The following is a 20,480-nucleotide window of genomic DNA, read 5'->3' on the forward strand; positions in this document are numbered from 1 at the left end:
GGCAATGCCAGGCTGGGTACTGGGGTATTAACCCTGGGTCAGTGAGTGATGGGGTGTGAGAGGGGCAATGCCAGGCTGGGTGGAGGTTTTGCTCTCGGTTTGGAATCAGTGTTTTGGGGTTCATGCCCTGATCTGTGTGTGTGTGTGTGAGGGTGTTGGTGTTTTTAGGGTGTATATCCTGAATTCTCTCTCTCTCTATTTCAGGCTCTCACTCTCTCCGGTATTTCTTCACGGGAATGACTCCGATCCCGGGTTTCCCGGAGTTTGTGGGTGTCGGTTATGTGGACGGTGTCCAGTTTGTTATGTACGACAGTGATCGGAGGGAGCTGATCCCCCGGGAGCAGTGGATGGTGGAGAGCGAGGGTCCAGCAGCCTGGGAGAGGAAGAAGATCTTTATAAAGGAGCAGGAGATGCATTTTAAACGTTGGATTCCGCTCCTCATGTCCCGCAGCAACCAGACAGGAGGTGAGTGCTCACTCTCCCAGCACCCGGGGATCCAGGTGGGAATGAGGAGAAACCCAGAGTGGATCAGGAACCGGGAGCCAGAGGCTGATTGGCTGCGATTGGAGATGTGACAGGAAATGTGATTGGCTGTGAATGTGTGGAGGGATTGAGGCTGGCTCTGATTGGCTGTGTGTGGGTGGGGGAGGGGGCAGAGTAGTTGATGTTCATTGGCTGTTAGGATGAGATCACCCAGTGAGACTGTGCAGGTGGGATCATCCATTGGGAGTGTCTCTGATTGGCTGTTTGTGTTTCTGATCCACAGGGATCCATGTTTACCAGCTGATGACTGGCTGTGACCTGAGGGATGATGGGACAACGAGTGGATTCACCCAGTTTGGGTGGGACGGATATGATTTTCTCAGCTTCGACCAGGATCACATGATGTGGATGACCCCGGTCTCCTGGGGGGAGAGCACCAAAAATAGGTGCGACAGGCTCACTGACAACAACCAGCGATGGAAACATTACCTGGAGGTGGAGTGTATCGAGTGGCTGAGAAAATATCTGGAGTACGGACAGAGAGAATTGAGAATCGGTGAGTGAGGGGGAGTGAGAGTCGGTGAGTGAGGGGGGAGTGAGAGTCGGTGAGTGAAGGGGGAGTGAGAGTCGGTGGGTGAGGGGGTAGTGAGAGTCGGTGAGTGAGGGGGGAGTGAGAGTCGGTGAGTGGGGGGGGGAGTGAGAGTCGGTGAGTGAAGGGGGAGTGAGAGTCGGTGGGTGAGGGGGGAGTGAGAGTCGGTGAGTGAGGGGGGAGTGAGAGTCGGTGAGTGAGGGGGGAGTGAGAGTCGGTGAGTGAGGGGGGGAGTGAGAGTCGGTGAGTGAGGGGGGAGTGAGAGTCGGTGAAGGGGGTGATGCCGGGACTCTCTATCTCGAGGTTCCTGTACTGACTCCCCTTTCTTTCTCTCTCAGTTGCCCCCGTCGTGTCCTTTACCCGTCTGGGTGATTCTAACCGGCTGTCCTGTGCCGTCACTGGGTTTTACCCTCAGGCCATCGAGGTGAATCTGTGGAGAGACGGAGTGGTGATTGGTGAGACTCTGTCCACTGGGATCTTACCCAATCATGACAGCACCTACCAGATCCAGAAATGGATCAAGTTTGATCCAGAGGACCAGGCCGAGTATTCCTGTTGGGTGGAACACAACGGGATGAAGGAGACACTGGTGGTGATTTACGGTAAGACTGTTTCTCACTGTTAGAGAGGCTGTCAGCCCAGGATATAGAGAGAGGGAAATAAATATTATTCAATGTGTTATATATTATGGTTTCACAGTGCAACATGATACAGTGTATCATTGGATATTGTGATTGCACTGGGCCTGGTGTAACATTGGACACGAGAGTAGGTCTTGACCTGGGGTGTTCTGGGATATTACAGTAGGTGGGACCCAGTGTATCTGGGATATTGCAGTAGGACAGACCGTGGTGTATCCTGAGATATTCCCACAGGACAAATCCCAATGTATCTGGGATATTGTAGCCTGTCAGGAGCCAGTGTATCCCGATATATTACAGGAGATAGGGCACTGTGGAATATCAGAGGATGGAGGGAGCCTGGTGTATCCAAGAATCAATACTTTTCACTGTGTACCAATACATGTGACAATAATAAATCATATCAAATATTACAGTAGGACAGGGCCCAGTGCATCCTGGAAGTTTACTACAGTCAGATTAAGATCAGTATTCAGAAAAATAATGGAATTCCTTCTATTGGAGACAAATCATGAAAATCTAGAATCGAATATTATAACAATGAATATTCAGCATGGATCTTGAAATGGAAAATGTTGTTTTACTCCACTTAGTGGAATTTTTGAGGATGTAACAGAGGGAATAGACAATGGAAATGTAATAGATGTAATATGTAATTTTTCAAACGTAATAGGAAAGTGGGTTAATGATGCACTGACTGACAAGGTCAAAGGATGTGAAGTTAAGGGATGAGTGACAGAATGGATTACTCGCTGACTTTAGGATCGAAAGCAGAGAGTGTGACTAAAGGGAGTTTCAGAGTTACAGAAAATGGTAAATGATGTTCCACAAGGATCAGTGCTGGGATCATCGCTGTTCACAACTTACACTCCATAACTTGGATATTGGAATCAAAAACACCATTTCTTAGTTTGCAGATAACATCAAATTGGGGGAATTATTTGATTTTGAGGAGAACTGGAATAAATTAATAAACTTCAGCAAATAGTTGGTGAATAAAGTTCAGATAAACGTGAGATATTTTTCAGTCAACGGTGAATAGCGGAGTTTGAGGAACAAAGGATCTTGGTGTAGAAATACACCAATCAGTAAACATACAGTTACAGGTTAGGCAATAAACAAAATACAATCAAAAACCAGGTTTTACTTCTCGAGGAATAGAATTGTAAAGCAGGGATGTTATTGCCAAACCTTGGTTAGACCACATTTAAAGACCGTGTGCAGTTCCAGTCACCATTTCATACAAAGGATATAGAGTCAGGGGAGAGAGTGTAGAGAAGATTTACAGAGATGATTCCAGAAATGAGTGGGTGGATATCTCAGGAAAGGATTAACCGGCTGGGTCTCTGCTCTCAGAAAATAGAAGGCTGAGGGTTGATCTAATTGAGAACTTTAAAATTATGAAAGGTTTTTTATAGACAGACACATCAAGAGTGTTCCTGTTGTGGGAAGAGCCTATCCAGTGGCCATCAATACAAGAAACCCAATGGGGAATTCATGAGAAAGCTCTTCACCCAAAGAGTGATGAGAATGTGGAGCTCGCTGCCACAGGGAGTGACTGAACTGAACTGAACAGTTTAAGGGGAAGATAGACAAGCAAATGAGGGAGAAGGGAACACAGTTAAAATGATTGAATTAGATGAGGAATGATGGAAGGAGGCTCAAGTGGAACTAAATCTAGCATCAATGGATGGGCTGAAAGGCCATTTTCTATGCCGTATATCTTGTCTTTCCTGACTCTCTCTCTCTGATTCAGTCTCACATTTCACTTTCTTTCTCTTTGATTCACTCTCTCATTCTGTCTCCTTAATCTTTCTCTATCTCTCATTCTCTCTCTCCCTTACTCTTAGTTGATTGTCCTCTCCCTCATTCTCTCCCTCTGTCTCTCTCTCTCTGATTCTCAGTTTTCTCTCTCCCTGATTCACTCAGTCTCTCTGATTCTCTCTCTAACAGAACCAAAGTCTCGCTCCCAGGTTGCTGTTACTGTCGGGATTGTGATTGGGGTCCTCGTGCTCATCGCTCTCATCATTGTGGCTGTCGTCATCTACAAGAAGAAAGGTAGGAATTGGAGGGAAAAGAGCGGTAGGTGAACTGTAGTGGATCCAGGCAGTCCGGGAGGCTGGAATTGATTTGTGCCATGACTAGCTTTTCGAATCAATTCATAATGATGGATGTCAGAGACAGCGGATGATAGTTCACTGGGGGCAGGGATTGTGGGAGAGTATTCCAGAGTAACGGTGGCTCAGGCTGTGGGTCTCAGGTTGGTGTGGAGGCGGGGAGGGGATTGGTGGGTGGGTGGAAGAGCTGCAGGGTTGGGATTGGGTCAGTAAGGGGCTCTTGGTAAAGGGGGTTTGAGAATTGTGGGAAGGGTCTCAAATTGGATGAGGAGTTCAGGGTATCAGTGAGGGCTCAGGTAAGAGTGAGGGTCTAAGGACAGGACGGGAGTGAGGATCCAGGGTCAAGTAGGAGTGAGGATCTCGGGTTGTGGTGGGAGTGAAGATTCAGAATTTGGTTGTAGGGGCTCAGTGCGAGTGAGAGTTTGTCTCTGTCTCTGATTTTCTCTCAGTCTCATCACTCACTGAACATTCCATGTTTTACAGGGAGAGGGAAGAGCGACTACAATCCTGCAAACAGTAAGCTGATCATCAAACATTGTCCTTATGCAACTGTGTACATCATTGTTCATTCTGTTTCAAACATTGTGTGTGTGTGTGTGTGTGAGTGTGTAGGCTTCTATGTGTCACCATCATTATGGATGTGTGAGAATCTCTTTCTTTCTCTATGTCTCGCTGTCTCTCTGTCTCTCTTTGTCTCTCTCATATTCTCTTGATCACATCCACAGTCTCTGTCTCTCTGAGAATGAACAAATTTTTAACACCTCTTCTTCCTTTCACAGCTTCTGATGGTGGGGATTCCTCATCCAGATCCTCCACAAGTACCTGAGGTATGAACTGTGTTGATAAATATTGGGAGCTGATCCTTTTAACTGGGATATTCCAGCTGGATTTAACTGTACAATCTGATGGGTGGGATGTGAGCTCAGTGTCTGTCTCTCGCTGTATAGTCACTAAAGAGCAGCTCATCCAATCCAACACTGAGCTTTGAGACTGGCCTTCTGGAGACAGCTGCCCCTGTACAGTCTGAGGGTGGAGAGATTGTGGGTATTGAGGTGTCAAAACATCCAGAAACATCACAGCCTCGCCAGCCTCTGCTAAGATACTCAGTTTCCTTAAGGAATTTGTAACTCTAGACCTTTCATTGAAGTTGGTCACTGAGCTGTGCCGCTCCCACAGGATTGAATATCAGTTGTGTTTTGAGATGAGTCTGATCATTAGCTGAATGTTTGGGTTGTGAAGTAGAATTTAGGAGTTAAGCTGGTGTTTGGGGGCCTGTTGGGTTTAGCTGGTGTTTGGGGGTCTGACAGGTTTAGCTGGTGTTTGGGGTTCTGATGGGTTTAGCTGGTGTTTGGGGCTCTGATGGGTTTAGCTGGTGTTTGGGGCTCTGATGGGTTTAGCTGGTGTTTGGGGCTCTGATGGGTTTAGCTGGTGTTTGGGGGTCTGATGGGTTTAGCTGGTGTTTTGGGGTCTGATGGGTTTATCTGGTGTTTGGGGCTCTGATGGGTTTAGCTGGTGTTTGGGGCTCTGATGGGTTTAGCTGGTGTTTGGGGCTGTGATGGGTTTAGCTGGTGTTTGGGGCTGTGATGGGTTTAGCTGGTGTTTGGGGCTCTGATGGGTTTATCTGGTGTTTTGGGGTCTGATGGGTTTATCTGGTGTTTGGGGCTCTGATGGGTTTAGCTGGTGTTTGGGGCTCTGATGGGTTTAGCTGGTGTTTGGGGCTCTGATGGGTTTAGCTGGTATTTGGGGCTCTGATGGGTTGAGCTGGTGTTTGGGGCTCTGATGGGTTTAGCTGGTGTTGTGTGGATGGAATGTTGAATGGTAGAAAATTTATGATTGAGAGCGAAGCCAATCAGCCCATCGTAATCCTGCCTGTTAATGAAGAACTCTCCAGCCTAATCTCACCTTTCTGTACTCAATCTGCAGCTCTGCAGATCACATCTCTTCAACTCGACATCCAAGAATTGATTCAATGTGGTGAGAGTTTCTGCCTCTGACATCCTTTCAGACAGTGAGTCCCGGATCCCTACCACCCTCTGGGTGAAAAACTCCTTCCTCATTTCCCCCTCTGATCTTTCTACCAATTACTTTAAATCTGTGCCCCTTCTTTTCGACCCTCTGCTAAGGTAAATGTGTCATCTCTATTTACCATGGCTTCTCATAATTATATCCACCTCAATTAAATCTCCCCTCAGCCTCCTCTATTCTACAGAATCCTATTCCAGCCTATCCACTCTTTCCTCACAGTGAACATTCTCCAGTCCTGTCCACATTAAACAATCTCCTCTGCATTCTCTCCAATACAATCACATCTTTTGTGTAATGTGCTGACCAGACTGTGTGCAGCGCTTCAGCCGTCATCTGTCTGGTGTTGTTTACAGTTCTAGCAAAATCAGTCTGCTCTGGGCCTTGGCTAATAAAGGAGAATATGTTATATACCTTCCTAAACATATTATTAACCTGTCCTGACCTGATACCTTTCCAGCCTGTGGACACACACTCCTGGGTCCCTCTGTTCCTCCACATTATTCAGTATCCTCCCATGTTTTGGGGATTCCCTTTGCCTTGTTAATCCTCCCAAAATCCATCACCTCTCATTGCTCCGGATTGTATTCCATTTTCCACTGTTCTTCCCAACTGCCCAGACCATCTCTATCTTCCTCCGGTCTGAAGCTTTCCTCCTCACTGTCACCCACACAGAAAATATTTGTACATCCCTAAACTTCTTTATCATTCCCCCTACATTTGAATCTAATTCATTAATATAAACTATGAAAAGCAAAGGCATGAGAGCTGGGTCCTTTGAAAACCCCCACTGGTAACAGCCTTGCAGTTACTAAACCCCCTTATCCCTTTGCTTCCTGCCACTGAGCTAATTTGGGGTCTGATTTGTCAATGTGTATTGGGTCTCAATGTGTTTTTATATTTCTGACCAGCCCACCATGTGGAACTTGTTTAATGCATTATTGAAATCTCTCTTGATCACATCCACCCCACTGCCCTTATCAACCCTCCTTCACATCGCCTTCAAATTTTAATTCAGCTGAGCCTAAATGAAGGTTTCACTGTTCCTCAAAATTGATTCCAATAATTCTTCCAACACCGAAGTTACACTAACTGGGGTATAATTACACAGATTACCTTTCCTTCCCTTTTCAATTCATGGTGTAATGTTGGCAGTCCTTTAATCTCCTTCCACACTCCTGTAGTCTGGGCTGGATGATTCTGATGCTCAGAGTCTCGTGAATGTCCTCCCTTGCTTCTTTTAACCGGGAGATTTATCTACTTTCAAAACTCTAAAATCTGTTAATACATCCTCTGTTACAATGTTTATCTGATGCAGTAATTCACACACTTCTTCCTTAACTGCAATATCAGCATTGCTTCCTGTTACCCAAAGACAGTGGGAATGTGTTTATTCACAATCTCACCACATTCTCCACCCTCTCACACAGACTATCTTATTGGTCTGCAACAGATCTTATCCTTTCCTTCTGCTTTTCTCTTCATGCACTTAGAGAACATCCTTGGAGGTTTCTTGATATTTTCACACCCTCACTTTACTTTCCTGGTTTCCCTTTTAATTTCACTCCTGCACGCTCTGTACTATTCCAGATTTCTGCAGTATTAGGTGTTAAGAATCTGATAGATTTTGCTGCTGGTACATGTGGGAGTTGGGTGGATCTGATGGGTTTTGTTGGGGGTGTTCCAGCTCTGCTGGGTTTGCCTCACTCTATAGTGATGTATTTCTTTCTCATCCTCAGTGTCCGGTTTGTAATCCAGGGATACCAGTCCTGAGATCAGCAGCAGAGTGGATGTGAGAATCTGGGAAGATTTCATTGAAATGACAGCGACAGACTGATTTAAACACAACATATGTGACTCTCTGTGAATGGAACTGTGGCAATAGTTTATCAGGAATTGCTCCATCTGAAGCTGCACTTTTGAAGCTGTTCTGATCTGACCTGTTTATTCTGCACAGATTCTGGAGTAAGAAGTCTCACAACACTAAGTTGAATTCCAAGGGGTTTATTTGGAATCACGAGCTTTTGTAGCGTTGCTCCTTCATCAGGCGATTCACTGTTTACCCTGCACTGATTCTAAAGGTTTGTCAGGCATTGCTCTATCAGGATCTACACTGTTTAAGCTATTCTGATCTGCTCTGTGTTGTGGGGATTTTTGGTAATCAGGCTTTTCAAGTTGTTCCAACATTTTTCCCTTGATGTAGCCAAACCAAATCTCACATCTATTTGATATGCCAGCTGTATAGCAAGGATCCCAGAAAGCCAGCCAGAGAACAGAATTCAGAATTGCACAAGCAGTTATGCTTTTGGACACGATTACAAGTAGCTAACATACCAATCAAGGTGTGGGAGTTATTGCTATCCACTCACAACTATTAAGGTTACAACATGCATATGATACAAATGTTAAACATGAATCACCACCATTGCATGCCTGTTTAATTATGTGATACTATTGTGCCTTTAAGAAATGGATTATTTAAATCATCTCTCTGCAGTTTGTAAGCAGCTGTTTTTGTTTTTCATTGTTGCCAACTTTTGTGCTTAGGTGTCATTTTGTTGCTGTTTAAATGGTTCAAATCGGGTTTGTTTATTTTTTAATCTGGGCCGAGTGTGATGTCCTGGAGCTTTATGAGTTTGCAACGTTTTTCAATTGTTAGAGGAAAGAATGATTGACAGGTCAGATGACAAGAGTTATTTCACTTTTGGTTTGGGCTGCTGGCTGCTTTTTTAGTTAGAAGATACTTGGACTTCAAACTGAAAGGCAGTATTTCCGTGCCTCTCTCCCTGTTATTAGAAATTCTGCTATGTTGGAAGCAGTTTTTCTTGCCTTCCTGGAATGAAAACTGTGCTGTCAGTGGTTTGCTGGTTAATACCTAGATGCCAGCAGTGGCTTTATCTCTACCTCAATGTCTGCTGGAAGTTACAAGGATGAGACACCAGAGTTTCAATTCTATCCAAAGGACTAATTCACAACAGGCATTCCTGAGCTGCAAACCATGTGGGTATTCTTATTTTCTGGGCTAAATGTGAGGTAGATGTATGTTTTTAAAGATGCTTATTATATTGGAAGGTGTATTTAGTTGTTAATGTTTATACACAATCATGGTTATGTTTTTCTTGTCTCTAATAGTAAAGTTTATGGCTAATTTTCATTCTATTTATTAACTGTATTCTTAAATAAATTTTTATTGCGAAAAGCTCCCTAGTGGGTCATTTAAATCACAGCTGAAGTGAAACATTTCATGCTTTTTCTAGCCAAATTCAAAGTATAAAATGCGGTTCAAGCTGACCTCATAAAATACCTTGGAGTTTCTGACCTGAGTTATAACAATAATAACATCCAATTAGCATGAAGATTTAATCATATTAGCTGATCGAATAGAGGCAGCATAGTGGGGCAGCACGGTGGCACTGTTGGGCAACGCGGTGGCACAGTGGTTAGCATTGCTGCCTCACAGCACCAAGGACCAGGGTTCAATTCCAGCCAGACACTTGTCTGTGTGGAGTTTGCACATTCTCCTGGTGGCCATGTGGCCTTCCTCCGGGTGTTCCGGTTTCCATTCACAATCCAAAGATGTGTGGGTTAGGTTGATTGGCCATGATAAATTGACCCTAGTGACAGGGGCATTAGCAGCGTAAAGATGTGGGTTACAAGAATAGGGCCTGAGTGGGATTGTGGTCAGTGCAGACTCGATGGACCGAATGGCATCCTACCTGTAAGGATTCTATGATTCTATGAATTCATGTTGTTACAAGTCATCTATAACATCCTAGCTTGTGTCTGGGTTTGGAGATATCAAATACCTCTCCCATCTCCAGATGTCTAATTTAATGAACACTTTCAGTTTAGCAGTCTTTGTTAATAAATGAACCTCTATTCTAGGCTTACCTTCCTTGTGCCGAGGCCTTGACGCTTACCTGGGTAAGCTTTAACAGAGACTGTGGTTTCTCTAATAGCAGCTTATGTATGATTATTAACACTTTCATTCTGGTTATCCAGTCTAGGGAGGTGACCTTACCTTTGTGCCCCACTGGCTGATGGTCAGGGTGAGCCGGTAATATGGTGAGCAAGTCGAGAAATCAGGTTCACACCCGATTTCTCCCCTCTCACGATCTTACCCACACCAGACATCCGGCAAGGTCAGCCTCACGTCCATTTCCAGTGCAAGGCTGAATAAATCATTTAAATAAAATTTACATATCTTTTGTATCGAATTCACGAACGTGGGATGTTATCGACTGGGTTCACTTGCCTCTGTGGCCTCACCAGGAGAGATTCTCTCCAGTGAGAATCACAGCTGGCCCCCACCAATGGGGAATTAGATGTAACGGCCTCACTGGTAGAAATCGAGGCCTTGTGGTTCCCTGCCAGGGGTAACTGGCAGGGAGGGTGCCCATTGGGCAGAGCCAGTCGAGCACCCTGGCATTGGAAACTGGGTATCAGGCTATGCCACAAAGGTGGGGTCTGAGGGGCCAGACCAAGGCGGCTGATTGGTGCTGGTGGGCAGGAGGGAACCACTGTGCAACAGTGATCAGTGTGGGAGGGTGGCGCATGATCTGGGCTGGCCATGGCAGGGGAGGGGTGTGGGGGGGTTTGGGCTGGCTATTGTGGTGGGAGGTGGTGTTGTGAAGTCGATCTGTCTGAGCAGGAAGGGGGATAGGGCAAGTTGTGAGGCTAGATTGGCGCAAGCAGGCAAGAGGGTCACGGTCGGCCACTGGTCCCCACAGTAGCTGGGGACGGGGTGCTGTGTTTAGGCCAGAGAGGCTGGGTGAGAACAGCAGAGGCTGAGTGACAGTCCTCTCTGCTCCCACAGCAGAGGGACATTTGCAAGGTCAGAAATGCACATCAAGAGGTGGTAACAGACGGTGATGGGAATATTTGGTGGATATATGTATGTGGACTTTCGAAAAAGAAAATACCACATGGGATTATAAGTGAAGATGAAATCAGTTCTTTTCACATCTATTGAGCTGGATCACAATGATCTTTTACCATTCCAGCCTCTCATTCCAGATTAAGATCTGGAAGATGCAGGAAGGTGACCTTTGTGTTCCTATCCAGTTCCACCTTCCCAAGCAGTAATTCCTGATTTTGATAGCCCATCACACCTCAAGGTGTGTGATACATGCCTGGTACTTCCACATGGAGTTTGGGCTGCTGGCAGTGTAGAGGTATTTTCACTGGATAGGAATCTAGAGACACAGGATAAAGCCCCGGGAACCTGGATTGAATCCCATTATGGGAGAGGATAGAAATTGAACTCAATTAAAAAAAAAGTGTACTAATGACCATGAAGCCATTGCTGATTGTTGTAAAAACCCATCTTGTTCACGAATGATCTTGAAGGAAGGAAATCTGCTGTCCTTACCTGGTGTGCCCGACATGTGACTCCAGACCCACAGCAATGCAGTTGTCTCTTAAATGTCTCAGAAATGACCCAGCAGGATCAAGGTGAAGACTGTGCAATGTTCATGTACACATTTCATCTGCATCACTGTAGCCTTGTCCCATTGCTGCATCATCTCTGACAGAGCTGCCTTGGGATTTGCACATCATTGGGGTGAGAGGTGGTGGGAGATTAGGGGAGTGGGGTAAAGGATACTAAACAAAAGTTAAAGTTTCCAGTTTATTTATTAGTGTCACAAGTAGACTTATGTTAACGTTGCAATGAAGCTTACTGTGAAAATCCTCTGATGCCTGTTCAGTTACATTGAGGGAGAATTTAGCATTTCCAGTGCACCTCAGTAGCACAACTTTCAGAATGTGGGAGGAAACATGATCACCCAGACAAAACCCACACCAACACGGGGAGAACGTGCAGTCTCGGCACAGGCAGTTGCCCACGTCGGGAATCCAGGTCCCTGGCACTGTGAGGCAGGTGTGCTTACCACTGTTCCTATACACTGTCCTCTATACAAGGGCACAAACATCACCAAGAGTAAGTCAGCAAATTACCAGAATAAACTATTTTCCTTTCTGTAAAAGATATCTCAGTACCAGATTACACCCATGATGATGCTCAGATGTGTGCACTGTGTATGTTTCCTAACACTACATCTCTCAATCACTCTCCTTGGACAAATGTCCCATTATTTTCCATCCTATCTCAACTGGTAGCCGTGGATAATATTGACAATCAAATATAACTTTTTGACATTGAATTTGATTTCTGGGACTAACATGTTTGCTCCTTAGGTAACATATCATTCTTTAAGCAGAAGATTAAATGATACTTACATTTTTTAAATCATCTCAAATTGAGACAGTCCCATGTATAGTTTACTTCTTAACATTCATAGAAAGGAGATAAAGTGTATTTTAAATCCCAGCAAATTTCTCTTTGAGCATTTTAAAATATTCATTCACATGAAATGAACTTGTGAATTCCAATTTCTTCTGCCCTTTTTTCATGTTTCTTTAAGTGAGTGCTATGGGGCAGCACCAAGGACCCAAGTTCGATTCCCAGCTTGGGTCACTGCCTGTGTGGAATCTGCACGTTCTGCCCATGTCTGCGTGGGTTTCCTCCCATTGTCCAAAAGATGTGCTGGTTCAGTGCATTGACCATGCTAAATTCACCCTCAGCAGCAGGTGCCTGAGTGTGGCGACGAGGAGATTTTCACAGTAAGTTAATGGCAGTGTTAATGCAAGCCGACTTGTGACACTGATAAAATAATGAAACAAAAGCTCCATTGGATAGTGAGCTCAAATCAAGATCTCCCATTCCCGAGCACTCTGTCTTGACAAATCACAAACATCTTTGCAATATCAAAGCCTTAATACAAGTTGGTTTCTGCGGCTAAGTTTCCAATTCTTGGAAGTGTTGGAAATATTGTTACACTTTGCAGTATTGGACACAATTGTTACCTGTGCGGATGTGTGTGAGTTTATGAAACAGAAAAGGCTCATCCTGCTCAGAGCTGAATGGGTTAATTCTAAATTAAAACATGTTTGGTGAAGAAATTCACTGTCACTGTGATTTCAAAAAGAGACTGGGTTACAATGTTCTCAGAGTAATGGCGGTTACAGCAGAACAAAAATATTTCTTCAAGTCTTGTGGATTCACCAATTCAAACTGGATATTTCCGAATAAAAACCTTGGAGCAAAATGGATTAGAAGATAAAGTCCCAGTTGTTCCCCAGGGTGATTTTTATGAAGATTTTAAACACAAGAATAATCCACCAACAATCACCTTAAATTCCGCTCCTCAATTCGAAATTACACCGTCAAAATTTAAGAAACGACTCCACTCTGACAGATGTGGATTTGTATCTGGATTAGAAATCCACATGTTTCACCCGTTTCAATAGAGTTTCATTGTAGCGGTAACAAGTTTTCAGTTTCAAAACTTTTAAACTGTTCTCCCCCTTTAGACCTCACCATTTTCAGGAAAACACATCAGAGTTGGAGCCGGTCTGAAGGAACAGCAATGCAGAGCATTCACACAGCCTTTGCTCATTCACTAACAGGACATTTACACACACACATCTTTACACACAATTCTTTCTCACATCACTTCAAGTTTCACTCTGGATCTTTTCAAACTTACAAATGTAGCACGTTCCTTTTAAAAGGGGATAAAATAAATTCCATCACATCTTCTTTCTTCACTAATGTCTGTTATTGAAATGAAGGGAAAACCGCGTTTCACAAATAACAGAAAAGGAAACATTGAAGATTGTTCCATTGAAACAACAGAGGGCGGAGTTTCCAACAGAGTGTGTTTCAATTCCAAAACTTCTACAAACTTCTTCCACTTAAACAGTAAAACTTGTTTTATTTTCTCAATTCTGGGGACACAATCTGAAATTCCTTTCACTCACTCTCATTTCTATTTCACTGTAATTTTCCTGTTTAATTTCTCCCACCCGGAAGCCGAGGATCCGCTTCAGTCCCGGTTTCGATTTGAAACTTATTTGAACTTTCTCTCTTGCCGACAACAGTCAATCCGGCTGCTCATTTTCCATCATCTCAATGGCATTGCCCCAGGTCTGTCTCCCCGCGGTTACAATCCGGACAACAGCATCAAACTGCCTCAGTTCACCCACAATTTTCCAACTTCAACACGGAATTCACAGAACATCAACAATCTCCCCCTCCCCCCCCACTCTTCAGTTGTTGTCTGAATGAACTCAACCATCGATCAACCATAGAATCCTTGCAGTGCAGAAGGAGGCCATTCGGCCCCTCGAGTCTGTACCGACTTCCGAAATAACACTTTTGCCCAGGAGCTGAGTTACTCTCCACCAAATTCCCAGCCTCTGACCCACTCTTGAAGCGACAGTGTTTAATTTCTTTTTTCGAACCTGCTTCTGATATTCCAGCAACCAGACATCAACAGCCCATTTCTGAAAAGCAGCGAGATCAATTTCTTCATCCTGATTCAATAATCTAATCTTTGGTCTCACATCTCCGTGATCTCTCGCTATTTGTTTCTTCCTGTCGACTTTCTCCCAAAAATTCCAATTTCTCAAATCCTTTCCAAGCATCGAATCATCAAATACTGTTTCATTGTGCACCAACTTTCAATTCAACTCTGCCTTATTAAATATTCAGTTTTTCAAATCAATTCCTTCCTGAACAAACACAGTAACTTCTCAAACACGGCTCACCAAGCTGAGACCTATTGTTATCGTAACTGGTTCAATGGTACAAGGTTTAATATAAGCAGCGACACAGCTCACACACTGAGACAGCTCACAAACTGAGAGGGACAGTATCAGTACAGGACACAGCTCACACACTGAGAGGGACAGTATCAGTACAGGACACAGCTCACACAATGAGAGGGACAGTATCAGTACAGGACACAGCTCACACAATGAGAGAGACAGTATCAGTACAGGACACAGCTCACACACTGAGAGGGACAGTATCAGTACAGGACACAGCTCACACACTGAGAGGGACAGTATCAGTACAGGACACAACTCACACACAGAGGGACAGTATCAGTACAGGACACAGCTCGCACACTGAGAGGGACAGTATCAGTACAGGACACAGCTCACACACTGAGAGGGATAGTACTGAGAGGGACAGTATCAGTACAGGACACAGCTCACACACTGAGAGAGACAGTATCAGTACAGGACACAGCTCACACACTGAGAGGGACAGTATCAGTACAGGACACAGCTCACACACTGAGAGGGACTGAATCACAGAGCTACTAATAATGCTGATCCCTCTGTGTGCAGTGATTTCCGCTGTTGATAGAGTGTGAGGAGGGAGTGCTGGGGTTAGATATTAACCCCCAGTCAGTCAAGGCTATGATGGATAGCAGCAGGAATGGACCATTTGGCCTCGTGAGATTGTTCCTGATTCACCACAATCATAGTTGATCTTCTGCCTCATCTCCATTTTCACTTCTATCATCTGTAAACCTCCATTCGCTGAGATACCACAAATCTGTCTATCTTCAATATATTCAGTAATGATGCATCCACAACACTCTGGGATAGAGAATCCCAAAGATTCACAATCCTTTCAGTGAAGAAATTTCTCCCCAAACATCTGAAATGCTTGACCTCTTATCCTGAGGCTTTGCCCCCATGTTATATTCCTGACCAACAGAAAGAATCTGTCAGTATCCACCCTATCAAGCCCTGTCAGACTGTAACATGTGTAACATAAACAGGGCCTAGTTTTATGGCTGATGAAATTGGCTATCCTAAATTAAAGAATTGGGCATATTAAAAATCAAACACAATAAAACCTCAGGCAGGCCAGTTGTACGATACACAAACCTGTGTGGGCCTGACTCATCAACCTCCTATCAAAGGTCGTTGCACCCTACTGATACTTAGCAGGAGATCATTGCACTCCATTGAAATGCACCAGCCTATTGTTAGAAGCCCAGGTCGGGCCAGACTTTCTGACACCAAGAGTTCCTGCAGTTGGCTTAATCTGATAACAGGTTACATGTAAGCAGCAGCATGGAGATGGACACCTGAGGGCGGACCCTGGTGTCCTGTCAGGCTGTGGGTATGCCGGCGTTGGACTGGAGTAAACACAGTAAAAAGTCTGGCAACACCAGGTTTTAGTCCAACCTATTTATTTGACAATAGACTCAAGCTTTCCGGGTTAGCCCCTTTGTCAGGTGAATGGAGAGCTCTGGCCTCAGACAAAGCACAGACAGGCAGACATCAAGAAACCCACTGGGTGTTGGAACCCCCTCCTGGGACCTCAATGGCCGGAAGCCAGAGAAGTTTCTGGAAAGGCAAGCAGGCAGGGGATAAAGGAACACACTTGCAGACACCAGCAGTGAAGACTCGCGAAGACTCGATGAAGGAGGCGACCCTTGACCATTCGGAAGGCTGACCAGAGAAGAAGGAAGGAAGGAGCTGCCATCGAGACTCACCTTCGTGATGACAGACCAGAGGGACTCAGAGAATCGAGCCTGCAGTTTTAACCAAACCAACTTTGCGGGTAGTATATCTGATTTTGGGGTATCCTCTTGTTTTATGTGGGTAATTTAAGGGTTAGTAGTGTTATTGCTAATAAACTTGTTGAACCTTTACTTGTGTTTGTCCTTTGTCCATCTTGCAAATAAGGGCACCGGGGTAAAACATTGGAGTGAGCAAACTGGTTGAAAGGATCGGAGATTTTAAAATGACAACACATGTTTCAGTGAGATTACTTCTCATTTTTCTAAACTCCAATGAATAAATCCCCAACCTGCTCAACTTTTCCTTATAAAACAAATCCCAATCATTCCAACTAAACCTTCCCTGTACAACTGCAAGAAAAAACTCTGCACAGAATCGCAAGTGTCAGCAATGGCGTTTACATCTGTAGCGAGAATTCTTTATTCTGTTCTCTAATCCCTTTGCAATAAACACCAAAGTACAATCTGTTTTCCTGATTGTGGCACATTGGTTCGTGTTGCTGAGTCACAGAGCCCAGAACCTGGATTCAATTCCGGCCTTGGGTATCAGTTGCACATTTTCCCTGTGTCTGCGTGGGCTTCGTCCGGGTACTCCAGTTTCTTCCCACAGATTAGGTGGATTGGCTATGCTAAATTGCCCCTAAATGTCCTGGGACATGTAAATTGGGGCAGGAGGGATTCGCTGGCTAAATATATGGGATTACAGGGAAAGGGTCTCTGTATGATGCTCTGCCGGAGCGTGCGTGCAGACTTGCTCGCCCAATGATCTCTTTCTGCAGTGCCGGGATTCTATGATTTCACCTGGAGGAATTTCTGTGTTCCTTGCAGAGTTTACACAAGTCCCTCATTTTAATAAAAATGTTCTCATTTTCTATCCTTGCCAGCAAAGACGAATAGCCCCATAGTTCTCTTCTCTGCCACATACGGGCCGTTCTGATGCTTTCCCACCATGTGAAACAGGAAGGCACATTTCACCTCCAAGACACAATCATTGTGCAATGTGCATTCACTGAGTCCACAGACAAAACTGTCTGACTTCATTACACCTGAATTAATAAGTAAATAAATGTGGCCTGGTCTCAGAAATAGCCATACACAAAATTAGTCATTACAAAAAGCATTTCTGTCTGAAATCTGCAGAGATTGCAACAGGTCAGAGAAGCTGAGTGTGACATTAATACTGTGCTTGTCTCTGATACATTATCACTGAGAAATGAGACTACATCTTCTGTCTCCCACGAGAAGTTTTCTGGGTAAAGAAACAGACTTTACAAGCTTTCCTGGAACCAATATTTTGCTTGAACATCTGTGTCTCACAAGCAGAACTCATTCTGACTCTGTCTCTCACTCAACCCTCTCATTACTTCTCCCTTGTTCGGTATAACAAAGTGGGATGCTGTTACTGAAGGATGGACATGGTTCAATTTCAAGGCCTTCTAGCAGGCTGGGTCCAGCAGAGTGACATCTGTTCGACTGCTTTGAATGTGCAGAAGGCCATATTGTTTTGGCAGGGGACATCATGTGACCCCCGCCCCCACTTTGAATCACGTTACACTCCATCAGTCACCTTGCAGTCCATTCAACTTGTCCAAATGTCCTTGCAGCTCTCTCTGTCCTCCACACAATATGCATTTGATAAAAACTCAGAAAATCAGAACAGCAGAAGGCCATTTGGCCCTTCAAACCTGTTCTGCCATTCATTATGATCATGGCTGATCTTCCAATTTAATAGCCTGATCCTGCCTTCACCCCATATTTTTTGATCCACTGTGCCCAAGTGCTATATTGAACTACTTCTTGAATATATACCATGTTTTGGCCTCAACTGCTTGCTGTGATAGTGAATTCCACAGGCTGAACACTCTCTGGGTGAAGAAATTTCTCCTTATCTCAGTCTTCAATGGCTCGCCCCACATAATTACACTATGATCCCTGGCTTTGGACTCCCCTGTCATTGGGAACATCTTTCCAGAATCCACCCTGTCCATCGCGGTTAGAATTGTATAGGTTTCCATGAGATCCCCTTCTTTCTTTTAAACTCGAGCCAATTACAATCCAGACTGACTCAGTCTCTCCTCAGTTCCACCTGGCTTTATAGCTTTGTGACGAGGATGTAGAGATCCTTCAGAATGACCTGGACATGTTGAGTGAGTGGGCAAATCGATGTCAAATTTAGATGCATTACACTTGGCCTCTTGCCCTGTGTCCAGAAAGTAGATTATAAACTGGCTGGAGTCCCAGCATTGATCCTGTTGACACTCCACTAGTCACAGCTGGCCAACTTGAAAATGTCTCATCCTCTGTTCATATAAAAATATTACCCTCAGTTGCTGAGCACTTACAAAGGACAAACAGATTGGGTCTTTAGACACAGATGTGGTTTAGGACGAGACAGAGCAGATGCATGGAGGATATTTCCAATGGTGGGGGAGTCCTGAACCAGGAGTCACAGTCTGAGGATTCAGGGTGGACGTGAGGAGACATTTCTTCACCCAAAGAGTGGTGAGCCTGTGGAATTCATTACCTCAGAAAAGAGCTGATGCCAAAACATTGAATGTATTCAAGAGGCAACTGGATATAGCACTAAGGGCAAATGGGATCAAAGGTTATGGAGAAAAAGCAAGATTAGGCTATTGAATTGGATGATCAGCCATGATTGTAATGAATGGTGGAGCAGGCTCGAAAGGTCAAAGCACCACCTCCTCCTCCTATCTTCTATGTTTCTGTGTTTGTATGAACCAATTCTTCCTGTTTCAGCTTTGCAAGTCCAAAATGCAGACAGGATATACTCAAAGGAGGAATCTCTGCCAGCAGGTTATGAACCAGACACAACTTGAGGCAAGGCAGAGGGAGAATCAGGTTGCATCACCTACATTGTCCAACTTTTTGCCCAAAGAGGTTCGTGCAGAAACAGTGCAGAAGAGGCCATTCAGCCCATTGAACTTGCACAACAACAATCCCACCCAGATCCGATTCCTGTAACCCCACACATATACCCTGTTAATCCCCTTGATACTAAGGGGCAATTTAGCATCGCTAATCCACTAACCAGCACATCTCTGGACTGTGGGAGGAAACCGGAGCACCCAGTGGAAACCCATGCAGACACAATCAGTCACCCAAATTGAATCTGGGTCTCTGGCACTGTGAGGCAGCAGTGCGAACCACTTTGCCACCATGGCACCCCATTCAATTCAAACAAGCAGTTTCTCCCTGCTCTGTGAGTTCCAGAACAAAGCTAGACTTTGTTTTTCAGTTTTATTACCCATCAATTAAAGTGATTCCAGTTCAAAACAAGCAAAAAACTCTTCCTCAATTACCATTCAGGTCAGGTCAAGGCAGGCTGGCTCCCAGTCCAACGAGTATTTATGGCCCTCTTTACAGAACAAAACTCCAAGTCAGTTTCAACTTTCTGGGCAATGCAATGTCTTTCCATGTTTTATGAAAGATATGCGTAGCCCAACACATTGAATTGTCCCAGTGTCATTCAGAAGTCCCTTCTCTCCAATAATATTCCAGCAAATCTCCTCTGCACCCTCTTGAATACATTGATATTCTTCCTAAAACACTGTGACCAGAGGTGGGGTCAATTCTCCAGCTGAGATCTAATCAATATTTTATCAATGTTCATTGAGACCTCCTTGATTTTGTACTGATACTGGAGATGATGGGGTTGGCCTATAAAGAGAGACTAAATTGACTGGGTCTGTGCTTGTTAGAGTTTAGAAGGCTGAGCGGGGATCTTATAGAGACGTATAAGATAATGAAGGGGATAGATAGGGTAGAGGTAGAGAGATTCTTCCTGCTTAGAAAGGATAGCAGGACGAGAGGGCACAGCCTCAAGACAAGGCGGGGCGGGGGGGGTGTGGTGGGGCAGTTTAGATCAGAGTTGAGGAGGAACTTCTTCACTCAGAGGGTGGTGAATCTCTGGATTTCTCTGCCCGTTGAAGTGGTGGAGGCTACCTCGCTGAATATATTTAAGTCACGAGTAGACAGGATAATGATAGACAAGGGAATTAAGGGTTATGGGGAGAAAGCAGGAAAGTGGAACTGATCCACTTCAGATCAGCCATGATCTTATTGAATGGCGGGGCAGGCTCGAAGGGCTAGATAGCCTACTCCTGCTCCTATTTCTTATGTTCTTATGTACTCTGTGCCTCTATTTATAAAGAAATGGGGTCCATCTGCTTCTTTCATAGTCTTATTATGTGATGTGGAGATGCCAGCATTGGACTGG

The 20,480-nt window shown here is 44.6% G+C and overlaps 1 protein-coding gene across 2 annotated transcripts in view; it reads left to right on the forward strand.

The window, feature by feature from the left end:
• The first annotated feature begins 207 nt into the window (after positions 1 to 207).
• The window catches only part of LOC145348141 (class I histocompatibility antigen, F10 alpha chain-like), an 86,170-nt gene continuing 65,897 nt past the window's right edge, over positions 208 to 20,480 (forward strand). The window contains exons 1-4 of one of the 2 annotated variants that reach the window (XM_080196304.1): positions 208 to 465; positions 767 to 1,039; positions 1,411 to 1,674; positions 3,667 to 3,686. In XM_080196304.1, coding sequence (XP_080052430.1) covers positions 237 to 465; positions 767 to 1,039; positions 1,411 to 1,674; positions 3,667 to 3,686 — 786 coding nt within the window. In that variant the 5' untranslated portion in view covers positions 208 to 236. The remainder of the gene's footprint in view (positions 466 to 766; positions 1,040 to 1,410; positions 1,675 to 3,666; positions 3,687 to 20,480) is intronic. The other variant, XM_080196303.1, reaches the window with a different exon arrangement.

The sequence above is a fragment of the Carcharhinus amblyrhynchos genome, chromosome 9 (genome assembly GCF_965287045.1).
Source record: "Carcharhinus amblyrhynchos chromosome 9, sCarAmb.v2.hapA, whole genome shotgun sequence".
Lineage (NCBI taxonomy): Eukaryota > Metazoa > Chordata > Chondrichthyes > Carcharhiniformes > Carcharhinidae > Carcharhinus > Carcharhinus amblyrhynchos.